Below are 27,229 nucleotides of genomic sequence, written 5' to 3'. Positions count from 1 at the left end.
AGCTTTTATAAGCCAGGATGGGCAAGGATCAAGGAGACAGGTGGTTGGTTTCACTCGTCCAAGCAGCCTGTCCACATCCTCGGTGGTAACAGATTGGAATTGATCCCATGCAATTTGACTAGACAGGACTCTAGCACTCTCCCGCCCCAGCCCTGCTCCCACGGTGGCGTCTACCTCTTCCCGAATCTGAGCGACTTTATCTGCAAAAAACTCAGTTCTCCGAGCGCTGCTCCTTGTGTAGCCAGAGGAACGAAGCAGCAGCCTCAGAGTTTGCAGAAGTACAATATACTTTAGTAGGGAAAGCCATAGGAGTGGAATTCTTCCAAAAACAGACCAATTAAATTTATTAAAATTAAAGATGCTCGTAAAAATGGACATAGGATGCTGGCTGACTGCTGTAGGAAAGGGGGAATGGAAAACGAGGGGAGGGGGAATAGAATGGACTGGCTTAAAACATGAACACGAGCACACTGTACTGCAATATTTGGTTGTGGAGTTCCACTTGTAGTGCTATATACATGCTATAGAATATGCGGCTTTAAAAAATTGCCCTTAGAACAATCAAGATCAAGTCTGGTCCCTGTAATATAACACATAAACTTGGCCTGAGATATGGAGATGCCACATCAAAGTAGAAGCTACACAACTATTAATATTCAAATCTCACGAAGCCAAATTATTTTCTTCCTTGAAATGCAAGTGGCACTGCCTGGCTATGCAGTGATTCAAAACAACTCTGACTAAATAACATTTTATTTTGAAAACAAGGGATTGTTAAAGTTGGCATTTAACTTCTCATTTTAATCTTTGAGGTCCTGAGAACTGTTGTAGTAGCTAGGAGTTTGACTCCAGAAATCTGCATTTCAGAAGCTATCTCACTGTACAGCCTTAGGGAAGCCACCACACTCTCCCAGCCTCAGTCACCCATGTGCAATATGTTAATAAAAACTGGTCTACCTTATGGAGTTGCCCCAAGGATGACAGAGATAGTGAGTGTATAGAAAGTGTTTGAAAATTAAAGCTCAAAATATACTGCATAAGCATTACCTGCATTCATTATGACATTTCAGGATCAGAAACCAACTGTGAGTGCTCTAAAGACAAACAATTTAAGCCATTTCACTTATTTTGTTAACAATCTGGCATTTTCCTCCTGTTAAAGAAAATGGCACTTGATTTGTTACTTATCAGTTTAAGGTATAGTGCTTTTCAAGCAGACCTCACACAGCAGTTTACAAAAGATTATTTACGAGCATTGATTAAAAATATAAAACTGAAAGACTGTGATTTTAAAAAGCAGAGTGAACAGACTCTGTTTGCATGCTGGCAGCTCTTTTAGATGGCTAACTTAACTACAAGATCACAAACTCTACAGTAGAGTAACACTAGGCTATGTTTGCTGCATCATGAACATACAAGCACCTGCCTCTCATTGAAGAATGCTCTCTGTAAGGCATACAGTCTATCCAGCCTCCCTAATAAAAAAACAGAGAGAGATGGTTTTGCACAGTCTGGCAGAGGATTGTGCAATTCCGAGATTAGTGGCTAGAACAAAACTGGCAGATGGAGTTGCATTCTTTTTATCCAATGGCTTTCTGCAGAAGCACTCGTTTAGGACCCAGTGGAAATGTTGCCAGATAGGACTAACTTCTTCATGAGTAATGGCCAATCCCTGAGCAGCAAGGAAAGGAAGAGCTCTGAGTAGGAAGCCCTGGAAAGCAGGTTTAAAATATTAAAGCAGAAAAGCAGTTTTCTTTCTAACAATGATCACACTGATAAATGTGAGATTCTGGAGATGCAGCTGATTCAATGTTTAAACCAGCGTGTACTTACACGGCAGGCGGTTACAGAACTGAAGGACAGTGGAGCAGTGATTCCCACGGAATGCCTTACAATTTTGCAAAACTAATTTTGCTGATCTTTTGTTTGTTCTTCCTTGTGGAGAGCAGAAAGCACAGGAAAAGGAGATGGACAGGACAAGTAGAGCTGCCGCAAATAAGGTAAGGAGTAGCTAAAATAACTGATCACTTCCTCAGTTTTTACTATATATTTTCACCAGGAAAATGCTCAATACGTGTAGTTCTGCTGTATATTGCATGGTGTGCCTGAAAAGTACATGCACTATAACTGCTGGTGTGTGAGAGAGGTAAAACTCTAGTTCCCCGAATAATACTAAATTGCATTACTGCTTTGAGAGCTATTATAATGATTCTTTTCCCAAGAATTTTAAAAGATAATGTGATTATGGAATAGATTCTCAGACATGAACATTAAATATTGAAATTGCATCAACTGCTCTGTTACTTCAAAACAACCTGTAGGGATGCTTTTTATCTTGACCAAAGCCTATTGTAGATCTGAAGGTATAAAATATAAGACATAAAATATACTTCTCTAAATATCTTGCCTGTATCAGTTTCAGGATGTGCTCCCTGAAATCATGCATGTCTACTCAGAGAGAAGAACTCTTAGTTCAGTGGTTCTTATTACTAAATAGATGTGCAGAGGATTACAGCTTTTCTGTTTTATTTGTTTGGTGTTGGGCTTGTTGTTTTGTTGGTTAAACATCTATTTTTCTTTATGTATAAATGCCTAATACTCATATTTATAAATTCTACCTTTTGTTGTTGCAAATTATTTGGTGAGCCTCACTTTTTTTTTAGTACTGTAAGCATGTACCAAACAGCTAAAAGGTCTTAGTAAAGTTTTATCAGATTTAATATCATAGAGCATGGTGAATGGTTTATATGAGAAAAAGATAATCTCCCTCAAACTGCTAAGCAACCCCAAGTATATATTATCCATTTTTATACTGAGTTATGTCATCCAGTGAACCGCATCTTACAGGACCATTTGCCTGGTTAAGACCTTATAAACAAAGTTGGGTTAATCCGTCTTATTAAATGGAAACACTGTGACCTTCATCTTTTTATTAGTTGTGTTTTCTTCAGCCTGACACTGTGAACTTAGAGCATGTTGCTCTCAAGCTTTGCACATGAAGTGATTACTAACTTCGTCCCACTGGGTAAGAGATTCACAATGGATGAGCTGATTTATTTTATTGGACTGCCATTGTTGGTGGAAGATTACATTCTCTCCAGCAAAACTAGTTCCCCTCATGTTACTGGCCTCATTCTCTTGCCTTCCTGTGACATTTACAGTCCAAATATTTACTGTGCAAGTAATTGGGAATGTTGTTGATTACAAAGACTGATCAATTCTTTGCTGTTTAGGAAAGAATTTAAGACAGCATTTATACCCTGTTTTTCAAAGGGGAAAAAAGCCTTCACAAAGCAGCTTGTTAATAATTCAGATTTGAAATGTTACAACATGGTGCAATCCTCCAAGCAGGGTCCATTGTTTTTAGATGGACTTACACAGAGGTCCCATCAACCTCTGCTTAACTCAATGGTGCACTGCTTGCTTGACTTTCACCCTTTATATTAAAAGCTGCAGGACCATACTTATCCATACAGGTCCCCAGGAAGGGCCTACAGATGCATAAATGGGCACGGGATTCTTGTTCATAGTTTTGCACAATTTAAGGTTCCTAAGAGCTGACTCCTCAGTACATTTTTCTTTTTATGGAGGAATACCTTTTGGTGTGAAACAACATCTACCCTTTGCAGAATTTTAAAAATGAGAATAAACAGCTTTAACATACCATTTATATGTGGGATTGTGCATATTGTTTAATATCATTCATTCAACTATCAGAAACGAAATAACATGGTCAGGGATGAGAGTTCTAGTCCCATCAGCACCTGGAGCACCACAGCTTCTCCAGCCCTGCTGCAAATAATGTATAATAATAATAATAATAATAATAATAATAATAATAATAATATATTTGTACCCTGGCTATCTGACTGGGTTGCCCCAGCCACTCTGGGTGTCTTCCAACAAAACATAATTAAAAAATCAAATGTTAAAAACTTCCATATACAGGACTGCATTCAGATGTCTTCTAAAAGTTGTATAGTCATTTATCTCCCTGACATCTGATGGGAGGGCATTCCACAAGCGGGCGCCACTACTGAGAAGGCTCTCTGCCTGGTTCCATCTCACTTCACTTCTTGCAGTGAGGGAACCACCAGAAGGCCCTTGGAGCTGGACCTCAGTGTCCAGGCTGAATGATGGGGGTGGAGGGGCTCCTTTGACTGTATAGCACTGAGGCCATTTATAACTTTAAAGATCAGCACCAACACTTTGAATTGTGCTCAAAAATGTACTGGGAGCCAGCAAAGATAGGTGGTTAACTCTCACTTCAAACACTGGCAATTGGACATCAGCATCCTCCACCACAATTTAGGACAGCAGAGACTGGCTTAGGAGGTGCAGGGCAGGTCATGTGGCACATGTAGCTCTGTCCAACATCTCAGCGTCACTGACTGTCAGCAACTGCTACCTGAGGTGGCTGCCACACACTGCCCAGCAGTAAGGCCAGCTCTTTTCTGGATTTTTGACCTACTCTCTGGGCAGAAGCATCCAAGAGAGACCAAGGTTTCCTCAAAGACCCCTTCTTCCACATGAAGGGAGATCCTGCCATAGAAGGAAGAAGCCAATTTGGAGACCTGGTTGTGGCTTTGTAAATGGCACTGGGAATGCCCCAGATGGCAGACGCTGATTAATTGGAACTCTATTTTTAATCTGCTATCAAGCTGTTAATCGATTAATGCTTTCTGCTTCAACAAAAAATGGCATTATTTCATATGGCAGTGGGCTTCATAAAATCTTCCTTTCTCTATCCTTCCAACATTTCTCAGATTAAAAGTATTGTACTTGTTTTATACTGTTTTAGCAATTAGTAGCTTTAAAAAATACATTGTTGTTTTTTAACCCATGACCACTTTTGCTTTAACATTTAGAAGGCACAATTTCATTTAACATTTAGAAAGCACTAGGAAAACATTTTTTCAGTGTACTAAACAAATACAACTCCTAATCATTATAATTGTTCACAATTTCAAACATAAGCTTGCTTACTAGTGAAGACCTACTAAATAAGTACAGTTAAGGTGCACACTGTGGAAGAAGAAACATAATGTTGGAGCATTCAGATTAATGCTAGCTGTGCCCTTTTACTGCCTCAAACAACAAGCATATGGGAGGAATTGGATGGTCATATTGAGTGGGTGGGTTGTAGCCAAGGGATTAGAGGTGGGGGCTTTTAAATGAAGACGTTGCTTCTTCCTCCAAGACCTCCATCATCTCTCTGTATTCAGTTAAGATTGTTGTCACTTTGCATGTTATATAGATGGCAGGAATCACTCCTTTCCTGCTATAGTGATTCTCTTCAACTGATCCAGAAAGCCCTCTCCAACTTCTGTGATCATAACCTCACTCTCCAATCTTGTTCATTCTTTGCACTGGCTCCCTATTAGTCTTTAACATCAGGTTCAAAAATGTCTCCTCTTCTTCAGGCCTTCTCACCCCTTGCCTATATGCAGAATACACATTATATCCAGCATTTTGACCACATCAGCAAGGCCGAGAGGGGGGGTCTTGTCATCTGGGCATCCCAGGACCTCCATACAAACTGTCCAAGCTTGCACACCCTGGGGAGGCCACTTTGGTGCTGCAAACACAGCACTTTTACTTCACCTCCGGAAGCACACTCCATTGCCTCTTGCGTCTCAAGACAGACGGGTGCCAATAACAACCTCAGATGCTCTACTCATATATAAAGACAACACTATAGTAGTCATGAGTGTGCTAAGCTCTGCACCACAGTCTCAAATCACTCTCCACAAGTTGGAGGGCAAGCATGGAATGTCCTCCATGCACAACTGAGAATTCTGGAAGAATAGGGCTCTAAATTGTTCTGGGAGCTTCCATGAATGCCTGAGGCTCCCTGCTTCAGAAGTTTGCGATCTGGTTAATGGGAGCCAACAAAGGGAGCTTAGTGTGCTAATCCATGATTTCCCCACTGGCATGTTGCTTTGCACATTGAATAGAACCCCTGACAGTGTTTGTGACAAGGACATACAGCCCAAAATGGCATCTCCCAGGGCAACCACTCCCCACTCCCCACTGTAATGTTTGGCGGTAGTACACTACTAATGAAGACTGGGGCCACCATTTTGTGAGTCTCCACACTCCTGCTTCCTGTTCTTAGATGGGCATGGGGTATGATGTGGCGGAGACCTTCACCTATTGAGTTGGAGGATGTGTTACTTAACTCACAAATATGGCTTCCCCACAAAGGCTTACAGTGTACTAGCCTCATTCCATATTATGAATACTTCAAAATGTTAGAAATCAATCACTACTCAGAGGCTATTTAGGGCTGCACAAGTTTGGACCAAACTCAATGAACTCCCATCAGTCTCAGCTAGCATTGAAATTTATCTGTTTCTGACTGTAGCAGTAGTATGTACAACTTTGCAGATCTCACTGCTAGAGCAAAGGGTTCTTGGGTCTTAATTTATTCTAATCCCCCCTCTTAAATCAGTAGTGATTAGAAAACTAGACATTTTCCTCTTACCTAACTGACCCCTGTATACCTTTAGCCGGACTATAATTAAATTTCCACATATGTATGTTATATTCACTTTTATATCAAGAGGTTGCTCTGCTATCTTTTTGCTACTATGCTAGTTAACTATAAGGTCATTTCCAATCAACCTGTTTACTGAGGATTCAACCTGAATAGTTTGCACAAAAGTTGCAGGGAGGTTATGTGGCACTGAGTCAAGCAATGATTGTTCCACACTTTCTAGAGCATTTCCCAAACACTTTCTTTGCCACAAAAAGTCTGTTGTTTTTTAAGTGGACATTTTGTGCAAGAACACCAAATTCACTTTTATTGTTCAAACTAAATTTGCTGGCATGCTCTTGAATCCCACCCGCAAAATAGTGACAGTCTGAAAGTACTTCAACTTCCATTGTAATATCCAAGTTATATAGAATTTCAGTACTATGATGATGATGATGATGATGAAGATGATGATGTTGGATGACTAGGAGTGACAGTTGGTTCTTTGCTTTCCATTTTAGTCACATATATAAGAAGAACCACGACATGACCAAAACTCGGACAGGAAAAAGTGAACAGCTCCTGAGGGTAGATGACCATGATTTCACCATGAGACCAGCCTTTGGAGGTAACTGGAGGGGTGTTGCAAATTCGTCCCCACAAAAAATGGTGGGAACGGCATTGTGGGGACTCACTGAGTTCAAGTCTCCAGGATTGACGATTGATCCTCTTTGCACAAGTAGTTATTATTATTATTATTATTAGTAGTAGTAGTAGTAGTAGTATATCCTGCCCATCTGGGTGGCTTCCAGTACATACAAAAACATAATAAAATGTCAGACCTATAAATGTGGTGAAGAAGCACATGTTCCATAGATTTTGCTGAAAATATTCACTGACCTTTTCTAAGCTGCACAATTTATACCTGTAACCCAGAAAGCATGTTAGTGGCAGATGCAATACGTAAGCACCAAGCTGAATTTAACTGTAGGCATGCACACAAATCTGGGCACAACTTTGACTGGAGCTATGGAATTACCATCTAATTTGTGTCAGCAGCTCAATGTGCTTACCTAAGTGATTGGGTCACAGCTCCTAGCATGTACTCCTTGGGTCTCATCACTACTGTTGTTTAATGTGTAGCTTCCTGTACCTCAATTAATTCTCCATTGTCCATATGATGCACTCCTCTAAATCACTGCCTTGCCATACTTTCCCCTCCCTCAATCTGGATTTTGTTATACCAGGGATACTCTGAAAAGGAGACGGTATGAGAAAATTCGGACGAAGGGGGAGGAAAGTGGTGGGAAGGCATTGATTTTGTGGAGAATATCACATGGACAATGGAAAATGAATGGATGCTGTTTTATTGCTATGGCCGATGGCTGATGCAAATAAAGATTCGTTCATGGAGGTACAGGAAGCTTAGTGTCCACATTAAACAGCAGTATAGATGGGCCTTTGTCTCAGTTTGGCATGTCCACCGCATCCCACCATACAGGATATATAGATCCCATATGAATATATATCTAAAATCTTCTCTGTTCACCTCATGCATCTGACTTCTCCTTTCCTTGCATGTGGCAGAGCCTTTTCCTGTCCTAATATGAGAGCACATTTGATTTGACCCTTTCAGAGTTATCTCAGTGCCAATGACCTTGTCAGAGCTAGCAGATGTTCAGGTATTATTTACTACAAATATTAATATCTAAAGATTATGTAAATGTTTCATTTGGGCTCCCTTCCTCAAACTCTCACTGTAAGCATTTCATCTAGGACATCTCTCTTTTTTATAGGGAGTCCATGAATAAGCAGCTTTAGCTGATACTTAAAACAGCTGTATCTTTTCCGTCGAAGAACAGCCTAATACGGTTCCTGTGATACGGTTTATTCCCCACCCAGTGTAGTACCAGCCAGTTCCTACTGGGTGACATTTAATTGGCACATATGAGCTAAAAGCAGGTTCTGCTATCTTTTGGGTGCCTGTCGGCATGTTTGCAAAATGAAGAAAATGTCGTGGGCATGACACACAGACCACAGCCATTAAGCACACTGTGGCTTGATGCATTGGCTACAACATAATGTTTATTTCAAGCATCAATTTGGCAGCAGGGAGAGGCAGGGGAGATGATCCTGTGGGCACCAGAGATGGGCTCTGTGGATAAGAATGGGGCTGTACTCCCTCTGAAGGAGTGAGTTACGTAGCTTTGGGGTACTTCTGGAGCCTTTGCTGTCGCTTGAGGCTCAGGTGGCCTCAGTGGTGCAAAGTGCCTTCCATCACCTTTGGCTGGTGGCTCAGCTGTGCCCTTATCTGGACAGAAATAGCCTAACTTGTGTATATTCGGGTAGCTTCTATGTTAGATTAATGCTGCATGTGCCTTCCTTTCCTGTTCCTGCTTTTGCAGGTTTGGGGGCACATTGTCAAAAGAAGTGCGTACACTAATTCTGCACTGTTTAGACACTGTAACTGTGCTCCCTTTTGATCTGTTTGGTCACTGATTCAGTGAAGGAGTGAGCACAACCAAATTTAGCATGTCCTTTCCTTGAAATGAAATCTATAAAACATTCCAAATCAAAGTGGACGGAAGGCACCTTGTACTTGATCACTGGTATAATTAAAACTGCTTATTTTTCATGCAAGGTCAAGTCTGGGCTTCAGCCTCCCAGATTATTAATCTCTTGCCTCTTAAAGGAGATCTAAAATCCAATCACAATTTGAAAATAAAAATATAGCAAATGTTGCTCACGGAACGACAGGATTAGCCACCACAGCCTGGAGCCTAGCGGGCAGGTGCAGCAGCATAAGCTTCTCTGCTGAGCCCTGCCAGCAGAACTTAATCCTAACCTACAGAACCTTCCAGTCATCCATGGTGAATCGCTGACGTAATGTTGTTGTGTACACAAATGTAAAAGCTGGAGTGACGTCAACCCTGCTAGGTTCATTCAGATGTAGGATTGCAGTATATGAAAGGGGGCAAGGGGGAGGGGAGAGAAGCAAGTTCTTCAAAGCACCATGACAGCCCCCACCTCCCTACAAGATCTTGGCTCCCAAGAGGCTCCTCTGCAGTGATGCAGCTAAGGCTAGACCTTGCAGCTGAAGCCCAGCCCAGCACCCGCTTCCCTAAATAACCACCCCAGGGTCGCAGATGATGTAGGTAGCAGCCAAACATCCCACATCAACACCTGGGCTGCTGTGGGTCATGCCAGGGCTCACCACAGCTGGCACTTGTTGCCAGACATGCCAGACATATATATCGTTTAATAGTTAGAGGTGGCTGGCCGGCATTGTACGTGCTCATTCTATTATTCAAAATCTGTAAACACCTAAATCTGTAAACACATCCCATTTTGCCGCTTGAGGGGAAATGAGAAGTGCAGAAGTGTATTTAGGGGGACGTCACTGGTTTGGTTGCACTGGGCACAGAGCTAGGGTTGCCACGTTGAGCTTTTTTTTAGGGAGACCCGAAAGTTATTGACTTGTCTAAGATCCAGGTCAAAGCACCGCCTTTCGGAAATTCCTCCCAGACATTCTGCCTTTGAAATACCACTAATGTCCAGGAAAATCCAGACGTATGGCAGAGCCTCGGGGGCACCAAATTTTGGCACCACACAGGGTGCCGCCGGGGAAGTTCTGCCCCTGTAATTGGAAGTTTCATATGCTTTATGAAGTCCAACTGAGAGCTGTTATATACATTTCCATATTTTACTTTGATTAAATCAGATGCTTAGAAACACAAGTATAAGGATAAACATATCCAAGATAAGCCAAAATTCCTGAGGCTGCCTCCAAACTGTTAATATTTTGTGAGAGGGATTCAAGTGCATACTGAGAAATGTAGGATTGCACAGTTAAAGCACTCTGTTACTGTAGCACAACAAATTTAGCTATATATACAAGAAATTGACTTCTTTTCCTCTAAGAAAGTAACAGAGTAATGCAATGAAAAGTGTGGAACGAACGAGTGATTAATAGAAAATCTTGTAAATGTCCCACAAGCAAATCAGGATGAATGCTCATTGCCGTATCACTTCCCTGCAATCAAATCAAAAGGAATCTACCCTCCCTGTAAGCTTTGTGCAAGCAAATCAGGAAGAGTGCTCAATAAATACAGTAGGTCACTTGAAGGAGTCCTGAACAGGCTCAAGCAAGCAACAAAATTCCACACATTAAAAAGTAGACGAAAGTCTGAACTGATGGAAGCAGGGAGCAAAGTTATCAGTGAGAAGGTCTCTCACACAACCCCTACTGAAATAGATGGAAGTTGCAGTTACCCTGTGGAGTTGTCCCCTCTAGGGAATTCAGCTTGCGAGGGAAAGATGCTCCCCATCCCTGCTTTATATTTACTATGACAGAGAAACCAAGCAAGCTAAGACTGGGGGCCATAGGCAAAATAAGCTTCCCAATCACCAGGCAGCTCCTACTGCCACCCCCAGCTGCTCATTTGATAGGGACTTGTGTAAGAGACATTCCTCATGCATTGCATCCTAGAATCTCTAACAGATACTTTCAGGGTTTTCCATTTCTGTTCCCTTCCCCACCCTTTATTTCCTGTACATCAGAGTTTTATTTTGTTTCCCCTTCTATAGTGTTAGTTGGTGACGAATTTAACTAATCATCTGGAGCAGCATTCCCCCCCCCCCGACCTCCCCCTTCTACCACTGTGTAGTTTAGTTGGAAGCAGAGACAGGATTAAAAACCTAGCAGCTCTCTAATGACCGCAAGGATTAGCGAGATCAGAAATCTCTTGACATCTTCCTGTGACTCATCACCAGATGCTTAATTCAACAGTATGGTCTGCAGCACGGACAACCTTCTAAACCCACCCAGGCAGGGCTTGAGGCTGTTGGATTTATGTTGTTTTTGATTCTATAAAAAGTGCTCACCACGGCTGTAGTTTTTTTAATGATTCCTGCTACTTTATACTACTACTCAGCAGGATACTCTTTTAAAAAAAACATTTCTACTATGCTTGAACATAAACGCTATGTGATTTGTGTGTGATGTCAGGATGTAGACCAGGGGTCAGCAACCTTTTTCAGCAGGGGGCCAGTCCACTGTCCCTCAGACCTTGTGAGGGGCCGGACTATATTTTGGAAAAAAATATGAACAAATTCCTATGCCCCATAAATAACCCAGAGATGCATTTTAAATAAAAGGACGCATTCTACTCATGTAAAAACATGCTGATTCCTGGACCATCTGTGGACCGGATTGAGAAGGCGATTGAGCCATATCGAGCCCCCGGGCCTTAGGTTGCCTACCTCTGATGTAGACTTTACAAAAGTCAAATGTGTATGGCAATTTAAAGCACTGTGCTAACAACTCTTCTTCTAGGAATATTATTAGCAGTTTCTACAATTAGCTGACACTTGGAAACAGTCAGATATGTAATTATATCCAAAACAAAAGCAGGAAAAAATAAATAAATGGGAGTCCTGCAATTCCATTGTTGTAGTATATCCAATTTTGAGCTAGACTCTATGCAGCTATAGAAAGCTTAATATATTCAGTTACATAGTATATTTTGGAAATTTTTGTGAGATCATATTAATAGGTATATTTAAGGACTCTAGTTTTTTTAAAACGTATACTCCAGGTAGTGTGGTTGCTGAACTTGAGCCAGACATCCTGGAGAGTGAAGTCAAATGGGCCTTAGAAAGCACTGCTAATAACAAGGCCAGTGGAAGTGATGATATTCCAGCTGAACTATTTAAAATTTTAAAAGATGATGCTGTTAAAGTGCTACACTCAATATGCCAGCAAATCTGGAAAACTCAGCAGTGGCCAGAGGATTGGAGAAGATCAGTCTACATCCCAATCCCAAAGAAGGGCAGTGCCAAAGAATGCTCCAACTACCACACAATTGCACTCATTTCACACGCTAGCAAGGTTATGCTTAAAATTCTACAAGGCAGGCTTAAGCAGTATGTGGACCGAGAACTCCCAGAAGTGCAAGCTGGATTTAGAAGGGGCAGAGGAACCAGAGACCAAATTGCAAACATGCGCTGGATTATGGAGAAAGCTAGAGAGTTCCAGAAAGACATCTACTTCTGCTTCATTGACTATGCAAAAGCCTTTGACTGTGTCAACCACAGCAAACTATGGCAAGTTCTTACAAGAAACGGGAGTGCCTGATCACCTCATCTGTCTCCTGAGAAATCTCTATGTGGGACAAGAAGCTACAGTTAGAACTGGATATGGAACAACTGATTGGTTCAAAATTGGGAAAGGAGTACGGCAAGGCTGTATATTGTCTCCCTGCTTATTTAACTTATATGCAGAATTCATCATGCGAAAGTCTGGGCTGGATGAATCCCAAGCCGGAATTAAGATCGCCGGAAGAAATATCAACAACCTCAGATATGCAGATGACACAACCTTGATGGCAGAAAGTGAGGAGGAATTAAAGAACCTTTTAATGAGGGTGAAAGAGGAGAGCGCAAAATATGGTCTGAAGCTCAACATCAAAAAAACGAAGATCATGGCCCCTGGGCCCATCACCTCCTGGCAAATAGAAAGGGAAGAAATGGAGGCAGTGAGAGATTTTACTTTCTTGGGCTCCACGATCACTGCAGATGGTGACAGCAGTCACGAAATTAAAAGACGTCTGCTGCTTGTGAGAAAGGCGATGGCAAACCTAGACAGCATCTTAAAAAGCAGAGACATCATCTTGCCAACAAAGGTCCGTATAGTAAAAGCCATGGCTTTCCCAGTAGTGATGTATGGAAGTGAGAGCTGGACCATAAAGAAGGCTGATCGCCGAAGAATTGATGCTTTTGAATTATGGTGCTGGAGGAGACTCTTGAGAGTCCCATGGACTGCAAGAAGATCAAACGTATCCATTCTTAAGGAAATCAGCCCTAAGTGCTCACTGGAAGGACAGATCCTGAAGCTGAGGCTCCAATCCTTTGGCCACCTCATGAGAAAAGAAGACTCCCTGGAAAAGACCCTGATGTTGGGAAAGATGGAGGGCACAAGGAGAAGGGGACGACAGAGGACAAGATGGTTGGACACTGTTCTCGAAGCTACAAACATGAGTCTGACCAAACTGTGGGAGGCAGTGGAAGACAGGAGTGCCTGGCGTGCTCTGGTCCATGGGGTCACGAAGAGTCGGACACGACTAAACGACTAAACAACAACAACAAGTTTTTTAAAGGATGTTTATGAAATGCTGAAGATAGATATTAATAGTTAAGGTATTAATAAGGTATTTATATGGTGTGGTACTGTATGGTTTCGTATGGCATATTTAATGACAATTTTATGTAAATATTTGTATAAGAATAGGTTTTTTTTATAATAGGTAGTTTCTAATAGTTCAATTTCACTCTATCACAGGCCCTGCTATTCCTGTCGGGGTGGACGTGCAGGTTGAAAGTTTGGACAGTATTTCTGAGGTCGATATGGTATGTAATTTTCAATTAAGGTTTGATTACCTGTGCCTAGTCAGGGAAAAAAAAAACATATTTTGCTTCCAGGTAAAGGTAAGGTGTCCCACTCTTTACTTATTTCTTACAACTAATATCGTTATGAGATTACCATGGATAGAGATATCATTATAGGTTTGACTTTAAACAAAGAAGCAGCTACGTGTGTTATGTGTTCATAAACAGGTAAACAAGTGAGGAGGACAAGAAAGGCATTTCAGTCTTCTGGCATGCTGCTAAAGACAAACAGTGATTCCGTACCTCAGCAGTGGATACATCATTTGGACTTTCTCCTCATCCATTCTACTCATTTTTTCACATGTGTGGAGCATAAACCACAAGACACATTATCTCCCCCTTTTCTTCCTCACGTTGCAGGACTTTACGATGACACTGTACCTGAGGCATTACTGGAAGGATGAGCGCCTCTCCTTTCCCAGTCATACTAACAAAAGCATGACTTTCGATGGGAGGCTGGTGAAGAAGATCTGGGTGCCAGATGTCTTCTTCGTTCACTCAAAGAGATCCTTCATTCATGACACAACCACTGACAACATCATGCTGCGGGTGTTCCCGGATGGCCATGTGCTCTATAGTATGAGGTGAAAAGCGCACCAATTAGCTCAATGTGAACAGCACTGTATTGTTTGCCCAGAAATATCTTGGAATAGCTCTACAATGTAATAACAATATTTGATGGTTAATATCTGACGGGCGTTTTAACTAACACACTCAGGAGCCCTTGTTCCTCTGTATAGGTAAAGGTAAAGGGGACCCCTGACCATTAGGTCCAGTCATGACTTACTCTGGGGTTGTGCACTCATCTTGCTCTATAGGCCGAGGGAGCCAGTGTTTGTCCGCGGACAGCTTCCGGGTCATGTGGCCAGCATGACTAAGCCGCTTCTGGCGAACCAGAGCAGCACAGCACACGGAAACGCTGTTTACCTTCCTCTGTATAACATGTGGCAAAACAGGAATTAATATAATACCTGAAAGAAGGAGAAAAACCTAGTGCATGTGGCCTCCACAGTGATCCTGGTTATCTCAACTCCACTAATTAATCTGCAATTACACTGTAATTTTATTAATCTACCAGTTGAATCAATTACAACTTGAAGCCTGCCCAAGTATGGAGATTGGGGAAGGTACTATCTTCCTATATTTTCCCTGCACCTGTGACTCAGTCATATTCCCTACCTAGCAAAACTGACTTTTCTTTTTGGAATTTCTAGGATCACAGTTACAGCCATGTGCAACATGGACTTCAGCCGATTTCCGCTAGATTCGCAGACTTGTACTCTGGAGCTCGAAAGCTGTATGTGGCATTCATGTTTCTATCTGCAATGTTTTCCTAGATGTCTACACAATTCCTTATGGATTTGTTTGAAGTGTGCATGTTAAAGTGAACATAGGATCCATAGGATCTGCCGATGACTGTGTACCACAAGTCAATAAATGTAGTCATATAAGAGCTGATCAAGCATAGAATCCAGCATATCAGAGACTGGATATATGTCTAGGTAAATGTCTATGTCACTGTAACCAAGGGGCAACCAATGGAACATCCTGCAGACCGTGGAGTCTAGGAGGTGGAAAAGGCATGTTTCAATTATGCAGATGTTAATGCTGAGCATCCCTGACTCTGGAAGAGGCTTAATTGCTCTGTGAACCATAAAATTTACATTTGTGTGTCCTCTGGCTGAAAAACGGTTCACCACTCATGGTATATACAGCAAGACCCTATTTAGTATTACCGTTTAGCCATACCATGTTCCAACAATTTTGTGTATATGTACACTACAAATGATACTGTTTCTATAACAGTGCAATTCTCATGGCTGCTGTGCAAAGAATCCTGGGAACTGTCATCTGGTGAGAGTGCTGAGAATTAACAATTTTTATGTATGTATGCATGCATGTGTGCATGTCTCACCCATCTGGAACAAAAGTAACACTCGGGGTAGTGTGCAATGTTTAAAATTACAGTTTCGGTTTTTTAAAAAAGGTATAAAAGATCCCAAGCACACCACACTTATAGCTTTGTTATTCTCAAAGTCCTTGAAGGAGAGGGACAGAAGCTTAAGGTTACAATCCTATGTATGGCTACTTGGAAGTAGGAATAGGGAGAAATTCGGTTTAGTTTGCATTTGAAGGAGAACCTATCTCATCATCACTGAAACACAGCCATCCTTTGAGATTCACACTTCTCTAAATTTTGCAAAGCATTCTCTAGCCGGGAAATCTGTACAAAGATGCATATATGAGTGTATATATGAGTGAAAATAACATACCAAAATGCCTTCCAAAAATGCTTATATAAGGAATATATAAAGAAATTGCATACAAAACTGTGTATATTGTGAGAAATTAATAGTAAACTCTTAATGATGTGTATAACTTAAAACTATGATAATGAGAATGACCGCTCCCCACTTAAAACGGGGGGCGCCTTTTGCGTGGACGCGTGCAGCCCTGGATCTGGAGTGGCCCCATCAGCATAGGCTTTGCCTTCCCTCAGGTGGGATACCTGGAGGTCCCCGCCTACCCCAGTGAGTTGTCCAATCCCACCTGGGGGAAGCGTTGCCAGGGAAACCAGGCCAGTCATATAATGTGTATAACTTAAAACTATGTGTATAACTTAAAACAGATGTGTATAACTTAAAACTTAATGAGAAACAGAGAGAAGCCAAAATTGACAGATTCACCCAATCCTACTTGGGAATAACCCCAACTGAAAAGAGTGAATTTACTTCTGGGTAAATGTGCATAGGATTATGCAGATTTGAGTGTGAATCCCACTGAGTTTACAGGATTTACTTCTGAATAAATGCATGTAGGATTGCTGCATAAACCTTTTTTAAGTTTGAGAGTAGAGGTATACTAATCAAGCATGTATGTGTAATAATACTTTCTCCTCCTCTGTCCAATGTTTGCCTGTTTTCTTAAGAACCCCAGTTTAGTTATGTGAGATTATTATTGTTTATATACCACGCTTCATCTGAAGATCTCAGGGTGGTTCACAAGATAAAAATACAGGAGATTAGTATCAGTACCAGCCAGCACCCAGGTCCATTATATATTTAAAAAACAACAGATTATTTTATTGCCCTCTCACATTAAGCCATTGATTCATCTGACTATTTCACTATTTTGCTGTTGACCTATAAATGTAATATTATTTTTGTCCCATAACTACCCTCCACAGATGCTTACACAGATGAAGATCTGATGCTGTACTGGAAAAATGGGAATGAATCTCTAAAAACAGATGAGAAAATCTCCTTGTCTCAGTTCTTGATACAAAAATTTCATACAACCTCCAGACTCGCTTTCTATAGTAGCACTGGTATCAGGTTTTCTTTCTAATCCTCTTCTAAATGCCTGCCACACTTATAACTCAGCCTCACAAGTTTGCCTGGTGAAATGCCAATAAAATTTCACTAGTCCCTTTTCTGTCTTTTGTTCATCACCATCACCATCACCATCACCATCATCCTGCCTTTCTTTGAAGGGCAAGATTCAAAGCTTTGCCCATCCCCATTTTATCTGCGCAATAATATTATGAGGTAGGTTAGGCTGAGAGATAGTGACTGGCCAAAGGTCATCCAGTGAGCATCATGGCTGAGTAGAGATTTCAACTTGGAACTCTCCAACCCTTGTCCAATACTCTAAAAACTATACCACAAACACTGTCTGTTCTCTGTGAGTATTTAAAAACCATTGAGCATAATACTAAGGATCAAACTCTGCATGTTGATGGATCTAGTCTGGCCTTAATAAGCACCTTTGAAACTTTCTCATGCTATTTCCATGCATACGTGGATGCAATCAAAGCATGAGCAAGCCATTTTAAAATCATCCGCACGTTCTATATAATGTAGGCTTCAATGTGGAAATGCAAAAAAGGTGTGAAAATTCTGGAGATCAGTGGATGGTACTAAATTTACCAAAAGCTGAGCGATCGTCTAAGATAATACATAATTTCCACAAGCACAAAGGCACTCTGTGTATATGTTAATGATCCCCAACCTGCTGTTAAGGAACAAAAGTGTCGTTTTATATGGTAGTTTAATACTAACAGTATTAAGTACCTCACTGTGTAAATCCTTTGGCAAAGTCACTCTCAGTCTCACTCCACATTTGTAAAATGAGAATAGAAACTTGTTCCGAAGTCAAAATGAATTCTTTAAATTTAATCACACAGAGAAAGTGTGTGATTATATACAGTGGTACCTCAGGTTACATATGCTTCAGGTTGCAGACTCCGCTAACCCAGAAATAGTGCTTCAGGTTAAGAACTTTGTTTCAGGATGAGAACAGAAATCACGCTCCGGCGGCGTGGCGGCAGCAGGAGGCCCCATTAGCTAAAGTGGTGCTTCAGGTTAAGAACAGTTTCAGGTTAAGTACAGACCTCCAGAACAAATTAAGTACTTAACCTGAGGTACCATTGTAATAGTATATAATATTAATATTTCTTCCTTGTCTCTTTTTCTGTTCTTCTATTTTTGTACTTTCAGAACCATCCTTTATCCCCGCCCTCCCTTTGCTGGACTTTTATCTCTGTATTACATACTATGTCTCACCTGATTATTGCTCATACCGCCATAAGGAGACCTACCACACATTTTTAATAGCTGCCATTTTCTCCCTAACAGGTTGGTACAATCGCTTGTACATTAACTTCACGTTACGTCGCCACATCTTTTTCTTTTTGCTGCAAACATATTTTCCAGCCACACTCATGGTCATGCTATCTTGGGTGTCATTCTGGATTGATCGCAGGGCTGTGCCGGCTAGAGTATCGTTAGGTGAGTGATTCTCAACTTTTATAAAGGACGGCAGAGCTGGATACAAGGGAAGGAAAACTACAGAGTCCCTATGAGCTATATCCAACCAAGTTACACTCAGAGTAGACTCATTGGAGTTAATGGACCTAAGTTGCGTGAGAGGCAGAGTCTAATTACTGCAGGGCCAGGGAAACTGTCACCCCCCATTTGTTGTTGGGCTTTAATTCTCAGCAGCTTCAACTATCATGACCTGTGGTCACTAAGGATTGTTTGTTTATTGCATTTACAGTATATTTCACCTTTTCCTCCAAGTAGCTCTTCAAGGTGGTGTACATGGCTCTCCCCACACCTCATTTAATCCCCACCAAGGTTAGGCAATGACTGGCCCAAAGTCACTCAGGAGATTCGAAACCTGGCTTCCCAGGCTGTAGTTCAACACACTAACCATTATACCACACTGGCTTTTGATGGGATGGGAGTTGCAGTCCAGTAACTTTTGGAGGTCAAAAGGTTTCTCATTCTTGAATTACTGTATTCTCCAAACTAAAATGGGGAGAGACTAAGACCCAATGATTAACACTGAAACTAAGCTCAGCTTCATAATAGATGCTTGTTGACAGTAATTTAATTCTAAAATAGTGCAGGGTGTCCAGTGTTCCTTCCTGCAAGTTCTTCCACTGAACACAGTGTGCCTGGTGTCTGTCTGTGATTGCTTAGTGGTGAGGATGTCAGCACACCCTCAAGCAGATTCTGTTTATTATCACTTCACATGTACCACACTGAGCAATAGTTTTTTGGAAAACAGGTTCTGTGGCTATGAGACCTGGCTGAAATTAAACCCAATTCTTAACACTTGTGTGGGGCCTTTTCAGGGATCACGACGGTGCTGACCATGTCTACCATCATCACGGGCGTCAATGCCTCCATGCCTCGAGTTTCCTACATCAAGGCTGTGGACATTTACCTCTGGGTCAGTTTTGTGTTCGTCTTCCTTTCGGTGATAGAGTACGCAGCTGTGAACTACCTGACCACTGTGCAAGAGCGAAAGCAGAGGAAGCTGCGAGAAAAGGTGAGAAGCACTTCCTGCACACCTGACTAATATATTAGGGGCTAGTGAATGCGAATGAGGAAAACTGACCCTTGTGTGTCTGTGTGTGTGAACAATTTTTGTCTAGAGCATGCAAGCTGACTCCGAATCCCTGACACCACAAAAGCAGGAGTTGGTGATAGTAGGAACAACAGAGGGAAGGAAACTAAGATCAGAACTGGGGAAGTCTGCAACCTGGGACTTTGGCAAAGACAATATAGGGAGGGTAAGAAGGGGGAAATTCAGTATGGCATTTCCCTGTGTTTGCTGCATTGTTTTTAGGTACTCCTGATGAATCATGACGAAGCCCTGACCAGTCAGGTGCGCATTTCAAAACTGGATTCAGCCAATATAATAGTAGGAGCTAAACGCTTGCAATACAAAATATAGACGGGCCTCTTGCGTTACACAGAAGTTGTGGCTTCTGTGAACTCTGTAGCTTTGCTTTTATACTTTCATTGTGTCTTCTGAATTGCACCCTGCCCTGAGACTCCTGCTACTGAAGAGAGCTCATAAATGACCTTAATTAATTATAATTTTATAATTAATTATTAATTAAGGGGCCGGAACAGATGCATGAATGACATATGCATCCCATTTGCACTTTCCATGTCAAGTGCAAAGGGGTAGCTCATGCATCTTTCCCACAATTAAACAAGCAAACCAGAATCTGATCAGGTGGATCTGCAGCTGAACCACACGATGTTCACCTAGGGCCCCAGTCAGCTGGCTTGAAATACCATTTAATGCCGATGGGGATACACATCCTCATCTGAAGCTGATCAGTTGTAGTGTTTGCCACTTGTGTTAATAGAGTTGGGTCCAGGCTGCTGTGCTTTTATGGCGCAACGGAGCTCACCCCATTGTGCTGATTCAAACCACCAATCTTCCGATCGGCAAGTCCAAGAGGCTCAGTGGTTTAGACCACAGCACCACCTGCGTCCCTCTTGATGATGAGGATGAGATGCTTCTGTCAACCTAGCAGTTTGAAAGCACACCAGTGCAAGTATATAAATAGGTACTGATGCGGTGGGAAGGTAAACAAGGTTTCGTGCACTCTGCCTTCCGTCACAGTGTTCTGTTGCGCCAGAAGTGGTTTAGTCATGCTGGCCACATGACCCAGAAAGCTGTCTGTGGACAAACACTGGCTCCCTTGGCCTCAAGTGAGATGAGCGCTGCACCCCATAGTCACCTTTGACTGGACTTAACCATCCAGGGGTCCTTTACCTTTACCTTGCTTTTATGGTGACTCATATATTGTTGTTAATTGTAGAAAAAGGAAAAGTATAATTTGTGTGATCACCATTCTGAGTTCTACAGTCATTTATGTAAGTCAGTGTTACTGTATAAAAAAAAGGTTGTCTTTATCCTCAGCTATTTTTCAATCAAATTTTGAGCTGCAGACTTCCAGAAAATAAGAAAAATATGGTAGTTAAAGTATTGGTATTGCACCTTTACTGCAATACAATTGGTATTGCACCTTTACTGCAAGGAAATGTAAGTCCAAATGGATGCAAAATTTCAGAATTAAAACTTATTGTTATCTTATGTCACACAAATAATATTTTCCACCCTGAATTCACCTTTGCTTAACCCATACAGGGTTTCATGAGCAGATGGATAGTACACCTGTATGGGTTTAGTGTGTCTTGATAATAACTTTGGGAAACTGCAGAAAAAGAGAATACGATTTTCAGTTGCAACATTAATGCATTTTCTGTATAAAATCAAGGTGTAATTTTTGTCCCCTGTTCTGTTTTTGCAATGCCTGAGTTTTCATCTGCCTTTTATTGTTCTCTTTTCTCAGTTCCCATGCACATGTGGAATACCTTCTACAAAAACTATGATGCTGGATGGTATTTACAGTGAATCGGATACCAATAGCCTAGAAGGGTACCCAAGAGGCCAGATGGTGGCTGAGGAGGATAAGCAAGACAAGATGGTGGTCCATTTGGCCCTGAATAATGAGTCTAACTCCTCAAGGAAGAAAGGGCTGAAGGGACATGTTAGCCTCCGTATCATGCAAAACACACACGCCATTGACAAATACTCCAGAGTAATATTTCCAGGCACCTATATATTTTTTAATTTAATATACTGGTCTGTCTTTTGCTGAATATGCTAAGGCAGTGATTTTCCCAGGAGATACTTTAAAGACTATTGTGATTTTTGAGGCTTTTTGGCCTCTGAGAGATAAAGCAATCCCGTCCTGTTGCACCTTTGGAATGTGTGTTGGAAAGGAGGCACTGCAACACACAATGCTATTTGGAGACCGTTCACCTGTGCCAGTTAATTTAGGCTTCCCATTCCTTTGTTACTTTTTGATAGTCTTGACTTTCATACTTGAAAACATCCACCTGTTGGCTTTGGATCTCAGTCACTGCATGTGTCTTTTACAAGTGGATGCTGGCAAAAGGATGGCCGGATCTACACTTTTAAAAGGGATCTGGAGTAGATTTGGAGTTTGCTATGAAATGTTGAAATCAAGGGAAACTGCTACACCCTTATGGGGAATGTGGTGGTTTTTATTATAAGGGGTAGCAAGCTGACACCTGTAGGGTTTGTTTTGCAACTACTATGGACAAACCACCCAAGCTAATCTGCCTGATAAGAAAAAGGGGCTTCATATGGTGACTGAAACCGTCTTGAAAACAGCAGGTTTTCTTAGGATGCTGTTTAAGAAGGCTGCTTTTACAAGTGAGGTTGCACATGATAGCTGGGTATCCCAGTGTATTTCCACAAGCACTTTTTATCTTTCTTCCCTCCTCACAAACTCCTGTATGTTGCAGGAGGAAAGTTACAACCCCCCCCCCCAATCTTTATAATGTTCCCTGTACATGGGAACAAATTCAGTCAGGGGTTATAGATCTTCTAGGCATTCAGTGGACTAAATGTTATTGTCTTTTTGGGGTGAACATAAAGGATTATTTCTTGCAACGTAAGGATCAGGTTTAGGCATGGCCCACAAAGCTCTACATTTTGGTACTCTGGTTTTTTCTTATTTATTTGAATTAGAGATAAATAACACTGGAAATATGAACCTGAAGCTCATCCTGAATGCAAAAACAGCAAAGAGTGGTGCCTTAAAGGTGAACAGGGTTGTTGTGACATGACATTTTGTGGGCTCATTTTTGTCAGATGTAGGAAATGCTATCTTCAGTTATGTAATACGCACACATAGGAACACATACAGAGAAAAAAAAAGTTCATAGACAATAATTCTGGGCTTTTCTTAAAGGAGGAAATATATAATGAAGACTCCCATGTAAATATTAAGAGGGGGATATCAAAAGCTGGGAACCATGCAGGAAATGGAGCAGAGAAGTATCAGATACATAGGCTAATTTATCTTCATTACTTTGCAATATATAGGTACCCCACTCCAGAGATCCTTGTTTGAAGTAGTAAGAAAGGACAAAAGGGAACCCTGGAATTAATCTCCACATCCCTCAACAGATATTAGAAGCTTGTCAGAACTGACAACATTAACCAACCAGTTGTGTATGTGTGCTGGTCCTGATTTCTCCCCATGCTGCAATATTTTGCACATGTGCAGGATTGTACAAAGAAGGGCAATTCACAAACAGAAGCTCATTTCTATATGTAATTCATTCAGTTAAGTGGGTATAGGGTTGTAGCTGCACCACATTGTGCCTTAGTTTCCCCATCTGTAAAATAGGGGGTGATGAACTAGCCTACCTCACAGGAGTGTCTTGAAAGCTTGACTAAGAATGATTTCTAAGACATTTCAGATTCTTTTTTAAGGCCCAGTGTAAATGTAGGGTGTTATTTTTATAATGAATATACAGGACCATAGCTGTCAATCCTATTCGGAATAAGGGAATTTCCCTTAAAAAAGGGGAAACGTTGACAGCTATGATCCAGGCTCAGTTTGCATATCACAGTAAGCCATAATTAAAGGTTTGTGGTGAACATAGCAATCTGGGCTGTCTTGCTCCATTCCCTGCTAATGCATAGAGGATGCAAACCTAAATCCCTGGCATAACATAATGTCTGAACCAGGGATGGTGGTTTATTCTTGACCAGCCAAGTACAAAACCTGGCTTATCATCATGATTTGTTTAGAGCAGCAGTGGCCTTCAAAGTGGTTTGGTGCTGCTTACCTGGCTTCCCAACGTGGAGGTTACTGCATGGAGGGTCAAGACAGCTGACAGTTTGGTGCAGTGCAAGTTCTGCATCAGGACTAATCTGATTCTCACTGACCTCCCTGCTGCTTCTCCCATCTCCTTTTCAGTTACCATCAACAATCTCTGTGTTGGTAAGCCATCCTATTCTGCCCTGCTGACTGCAGTGGTTTTGAGTGAAACAAATAATGATCCCTGGTTTTTATGTAGTGCTAAGCCAGAGATCATGGTTTGTTTCTCCCCAGCACTATGGGAGAGAAGAGCAGGTGTAATTGATTCATGCACAGTAAACCATGGTTCTGGTTTACTGTGAAGTGCAGATGTGGTCAGTGTAACTTAACTAAGCAGCCTGCTGCTAATTAGTACGTTAATGCGAAGTATAAAGAACTACCAGGAAAACTGGTTTCCTATACATCAGGTATGTACAAAGTCTGTTTTGGGGGACCTAATCAGCCCACCAGTCAGGTTAATCTGGCCCCTGTGGTCAACAACTTTGGTCAGCCCTTATGGCCCTTCACTTCATCAAATCTGGCCCTCTTTGAAAAAAGTTTGGACACCACTGCTATACATGAATCATTCGGAATTTTCAGGAATAATGGGGCTAAGCTAGCCATGGTTCACCACAAGCAACACCAGTGGATTTGCACCAGGGATAAATGTTTTCCGTGATAACTGTAATAAAATAGTGTGCATACAGGTTAATTTAACTTGCTGTGTAAATAATTATATTGGCTACAGACTGCTATTTATTTTTACAAGCTCTCTTGCTTAACCTATCTAGTGGCAGGAGAGAGTTATTCAGATGCTACATTCTGTTTTGTCTACATGATCTCTCATTTAAATGCTATGTAATGATCTTTGTTCTGAAGAGCTTAGCCTTAGGTAACTTAATATGCACATGTGCATGTATAGAATATAAAACTAAGTGTTTCTAGCAGATGGAGTTATGTGTCCTGGACATGGGTACGGGTCTGGGATTGTCAGTTACTGAAATGACAGTCTTGAGCAGAAGCATAGTATTGTTTGACAGCTCTGAGACTGTATTTGCTGTCTCTGATTCAAAATTTTAGCTCAATAGTGGATACCAATAAAGAACAAGACCTCTTAATTTCCATGCATTTGTGGTCATTCAGCCAACTTTTCATCAACCCAGGCAGCTTCTAGACAGGAGGTTCCAGTCACTGATCTTGCATTGCAAATTACAAGTGAAGTTGCAGCAGACTTTCCACATTCATGAGAGTATTGCACTTTTCCAATCTGTTCAACTCACTCTGTTCTGTTCACAACAGTGGCCATGGCATAGTTGCTCTGGGTGGGGCCATTTGCAGCTCCTCACACATTGTTGTGAGTGCCATTTTATTACCTCATCTTTAAAATTTACCTTTCATAATCACTGAAACGCTTTTCCAGATAAACGTATTAGGGTTGCCATATTTCAAAAAGTAAAAACACCCCCCAAAACATTTTGGCAATAATGAATATTGATTAATATAACAAAAACTGGACCATAAATTTAATCACGGATGTGTGCTGTGAGATGTGATAGGTTCACTTTCCAAATATGTCACTACCCATGTCAAAACACTGTCCTAAAAGAGCACAAAAGGCATCCATGCCTCTGAAATTTATCATACTTTTCTGTTCTAAAAACCAGAAGACTTTCTGTGTTCAAAGAAAAGATGCAAGAACCATAGAGAACATACAGGACTGGATGATTTTTCTTGTGGTTGCCACATATAAACCTAGAAAACGTAGCATCACAATTCAACACCCTCAGCCTCAAAGAGGCATGAGAGACTTGAGTTCAAATCTTTCCTCAGTCAAAGATTCACCTTGACTGAGAGAGTTCACTCTCTTTCTGGTCAGTAAAATAAGGGTAAAATATGAGGATGGGGAAATGTCATTTGTGTCTTCATGAACTTATCCTGCAAAAAGAAGCACACTATTGCATTGTTGATCAAATTGAGCGGTTCCATTTATTATTCTGCAGTGTCTCTGAAACAGAAGTGTCTGGTCCAGGAAAACGGCAGGCACAGCAGTCCTACTGAACAGCTTGTGACATCTCCTGCTAATCTGCTTGCACTTTGCACTCATATGCCCGTCTCATGTGACTCAGCTATAAGCTGACAATCACAAGGGCAGAGCTGCGACCCTGCTGAGGCCACATTACTATCCACGAAAGTAAGTCAAAGATGACTTTGCTCCTGCTCTGAGCACAACAGACCCCGCCATACCACTGAGAGTCATAGCAGCCTTAAGCTGCCTGTTTCCTTTGGAAGAGTCTTTCTCTTTTTTTGAGAAAGATAGATATAACCAACGATAAAGAGCCTACAGAAATACTATTAAGGCATGTGAAAAGCAGCATAAGGTTGGACATTATCACTGAATTTGTTGTTTCAAAACAGGTTTGTGGGGGAAAATGGGTATTTTTGTAAGGTTTCGGAATTTATTATAACACTGTGCAGGAGCGAAAGCAGAGGAAGCTGCGAGAAAAGGTGAGAAGCACTTCCTGCACACCTGACTAATATATTAGGAGCTAGTGAATGCGAATGAGGAAAACTGACCCTTGTGTGTCTGTGTGTGTGAACAATTTTTGTCTAGAGCATGCAAGCTGACTCCGAATCCCTGACACCACAACAGCAGGAGTTGGTGATAGTAGGAATTAAGAATGGTTTCAGGTTAAGAATGGACCTCCAGAATGAATTAAGTTTGTAGTCAGAAGTACCACTGTATAAAATGTAGCTAAAGACCCTGATCCACACTCCTCTGAAAATATCCAGCTCTTGATAGCTCTTTTCCATTCAAAACACTCAAGAAATGTCCAGCTATTTCCTGCCTGTTGGAGAAGAGGTCACCCTGACCATTCTGGGCCGTTAGCCAATAGTCTGCTTAACAAAAGGCATGACCAGGCAAGCATTCATTGCAATGCAATGAAAGACAGAATAAAACACTGTTTTGCAGCATAACCTTTAAAAGTTATGCTTGTTACTTTTTATTTTAAAGAAATCACTTTTCGATACAATAAACAGCTTGGTTTTGATCTACACATGCAAAAAAATGAGATAGTAGAATCCTGAGGTGGTAGAGTAGACTGTAATACTTCAGACTACTGGTCGGGTGCGTGACTTTTTATAAAAAAAATTACTAATCTATGTGCAAGTTAAAACTCCCTGCTGTTGCTAGTTTTCTAATTTCAGATTTATTTACTGTTTTAAAAAAAACCAACCTTACAGGGGCACTGAAAAATGTGGCACCCACATACCCTACACACAGTCAGAAATGATAAAGTGCATTCTATCATGTA

The 27,229-nt window shown here is 41.3% G+C and overlaps 1 protein-coding gene across 3 annotated transcripts; it reads left to right on the top strand.

Moving 5' to 3' along the window:
* Positions 1-213: 213 nt before the first annotated feature.
* LOC309338999 (gamma-aminobutyric acid receptor subunit rho-2) lies at positions 214-25,033 on the top strand. 3 transcript variants are annotated; one of them, XM_081856592.1, is made up of 10 exons: positions 214-2,000; positions 7,000-7,106; positions 13,818-13,885; positions 14,285-14,508; positions 15,139-15,221; positions 17,112-17,252; positions 18,562-18,714; positions 19,566-19,762; positions 19,869-20,006; positions 21,588-25,033. In XM_081856592.1, the coding sequence occupies exons 1-10, from the start codon at positions 1,810-1,812 to the stop codon at positions 21,894-21,896; spliced, it is 1,611 nt and encodes a 536-aa protein (XP_081712718.1). In that variant the 5' UTR covers positions 214-1,809; the 3' UTR covers positions 21,897-25,033. The 3 variants fall into 3 exon arrangements, with proteins under 3 accessions (XP_081712718.1, XP_081712719.1, XP_081712720.1); XM_081856593.1 differs by lacking the exon at positions 19,869-20,006; XM_081856594.1 differs by lacking the exons at positions 214-2,000; positions 13,818-13,885 and having other exon boundaries at positions 7,044-7,106.
* The last annotated feature ends 2,196 nt before the right edge of the window (positions 25,034-27,229 follow it).

The sequence above is a fragment of the Podarcis erhardii genome (genome assembly GCF_964252035.2).
Source record: "Podarcis erhardii genome assembly, chromosome: 3".
Classification (NCBI taxonomy): Eukaryota; Metazoa; Chordata; class Lepidosauria; order Squamata; family Lacertidae; genus Podarcis; species Podarcis erhardii.
Note: the sequence above shows the minus strand (reverse complement) of the source record. Positions and strands in the feature narration are given on the sequence as shown.

Bases quoted from the DNA above. Each gene is read 5' to 3' on its own strand.
- LOC309338999 (XM_081856592.1), top strand. From the start codon at position 1,810: ATGTTTAAACCAGCGTGTACTTACACGGCAGGCGGTTACAGAACTGAA. The intron at 13,886-14,284 runs GTATGTAATTTT...CTCACGTTGCAG, and splicing joins GTATTTCTGAGGTCGATATG to GACTTTACGATGACACTGTA. The intron at 18,715-19,565 runs GTGAGTGATTCT...GGGCCTTTTCAG, and splicing joins GCCGGCTAGAGTATCGTTAG to GGATCACGACGGTGCTGACC.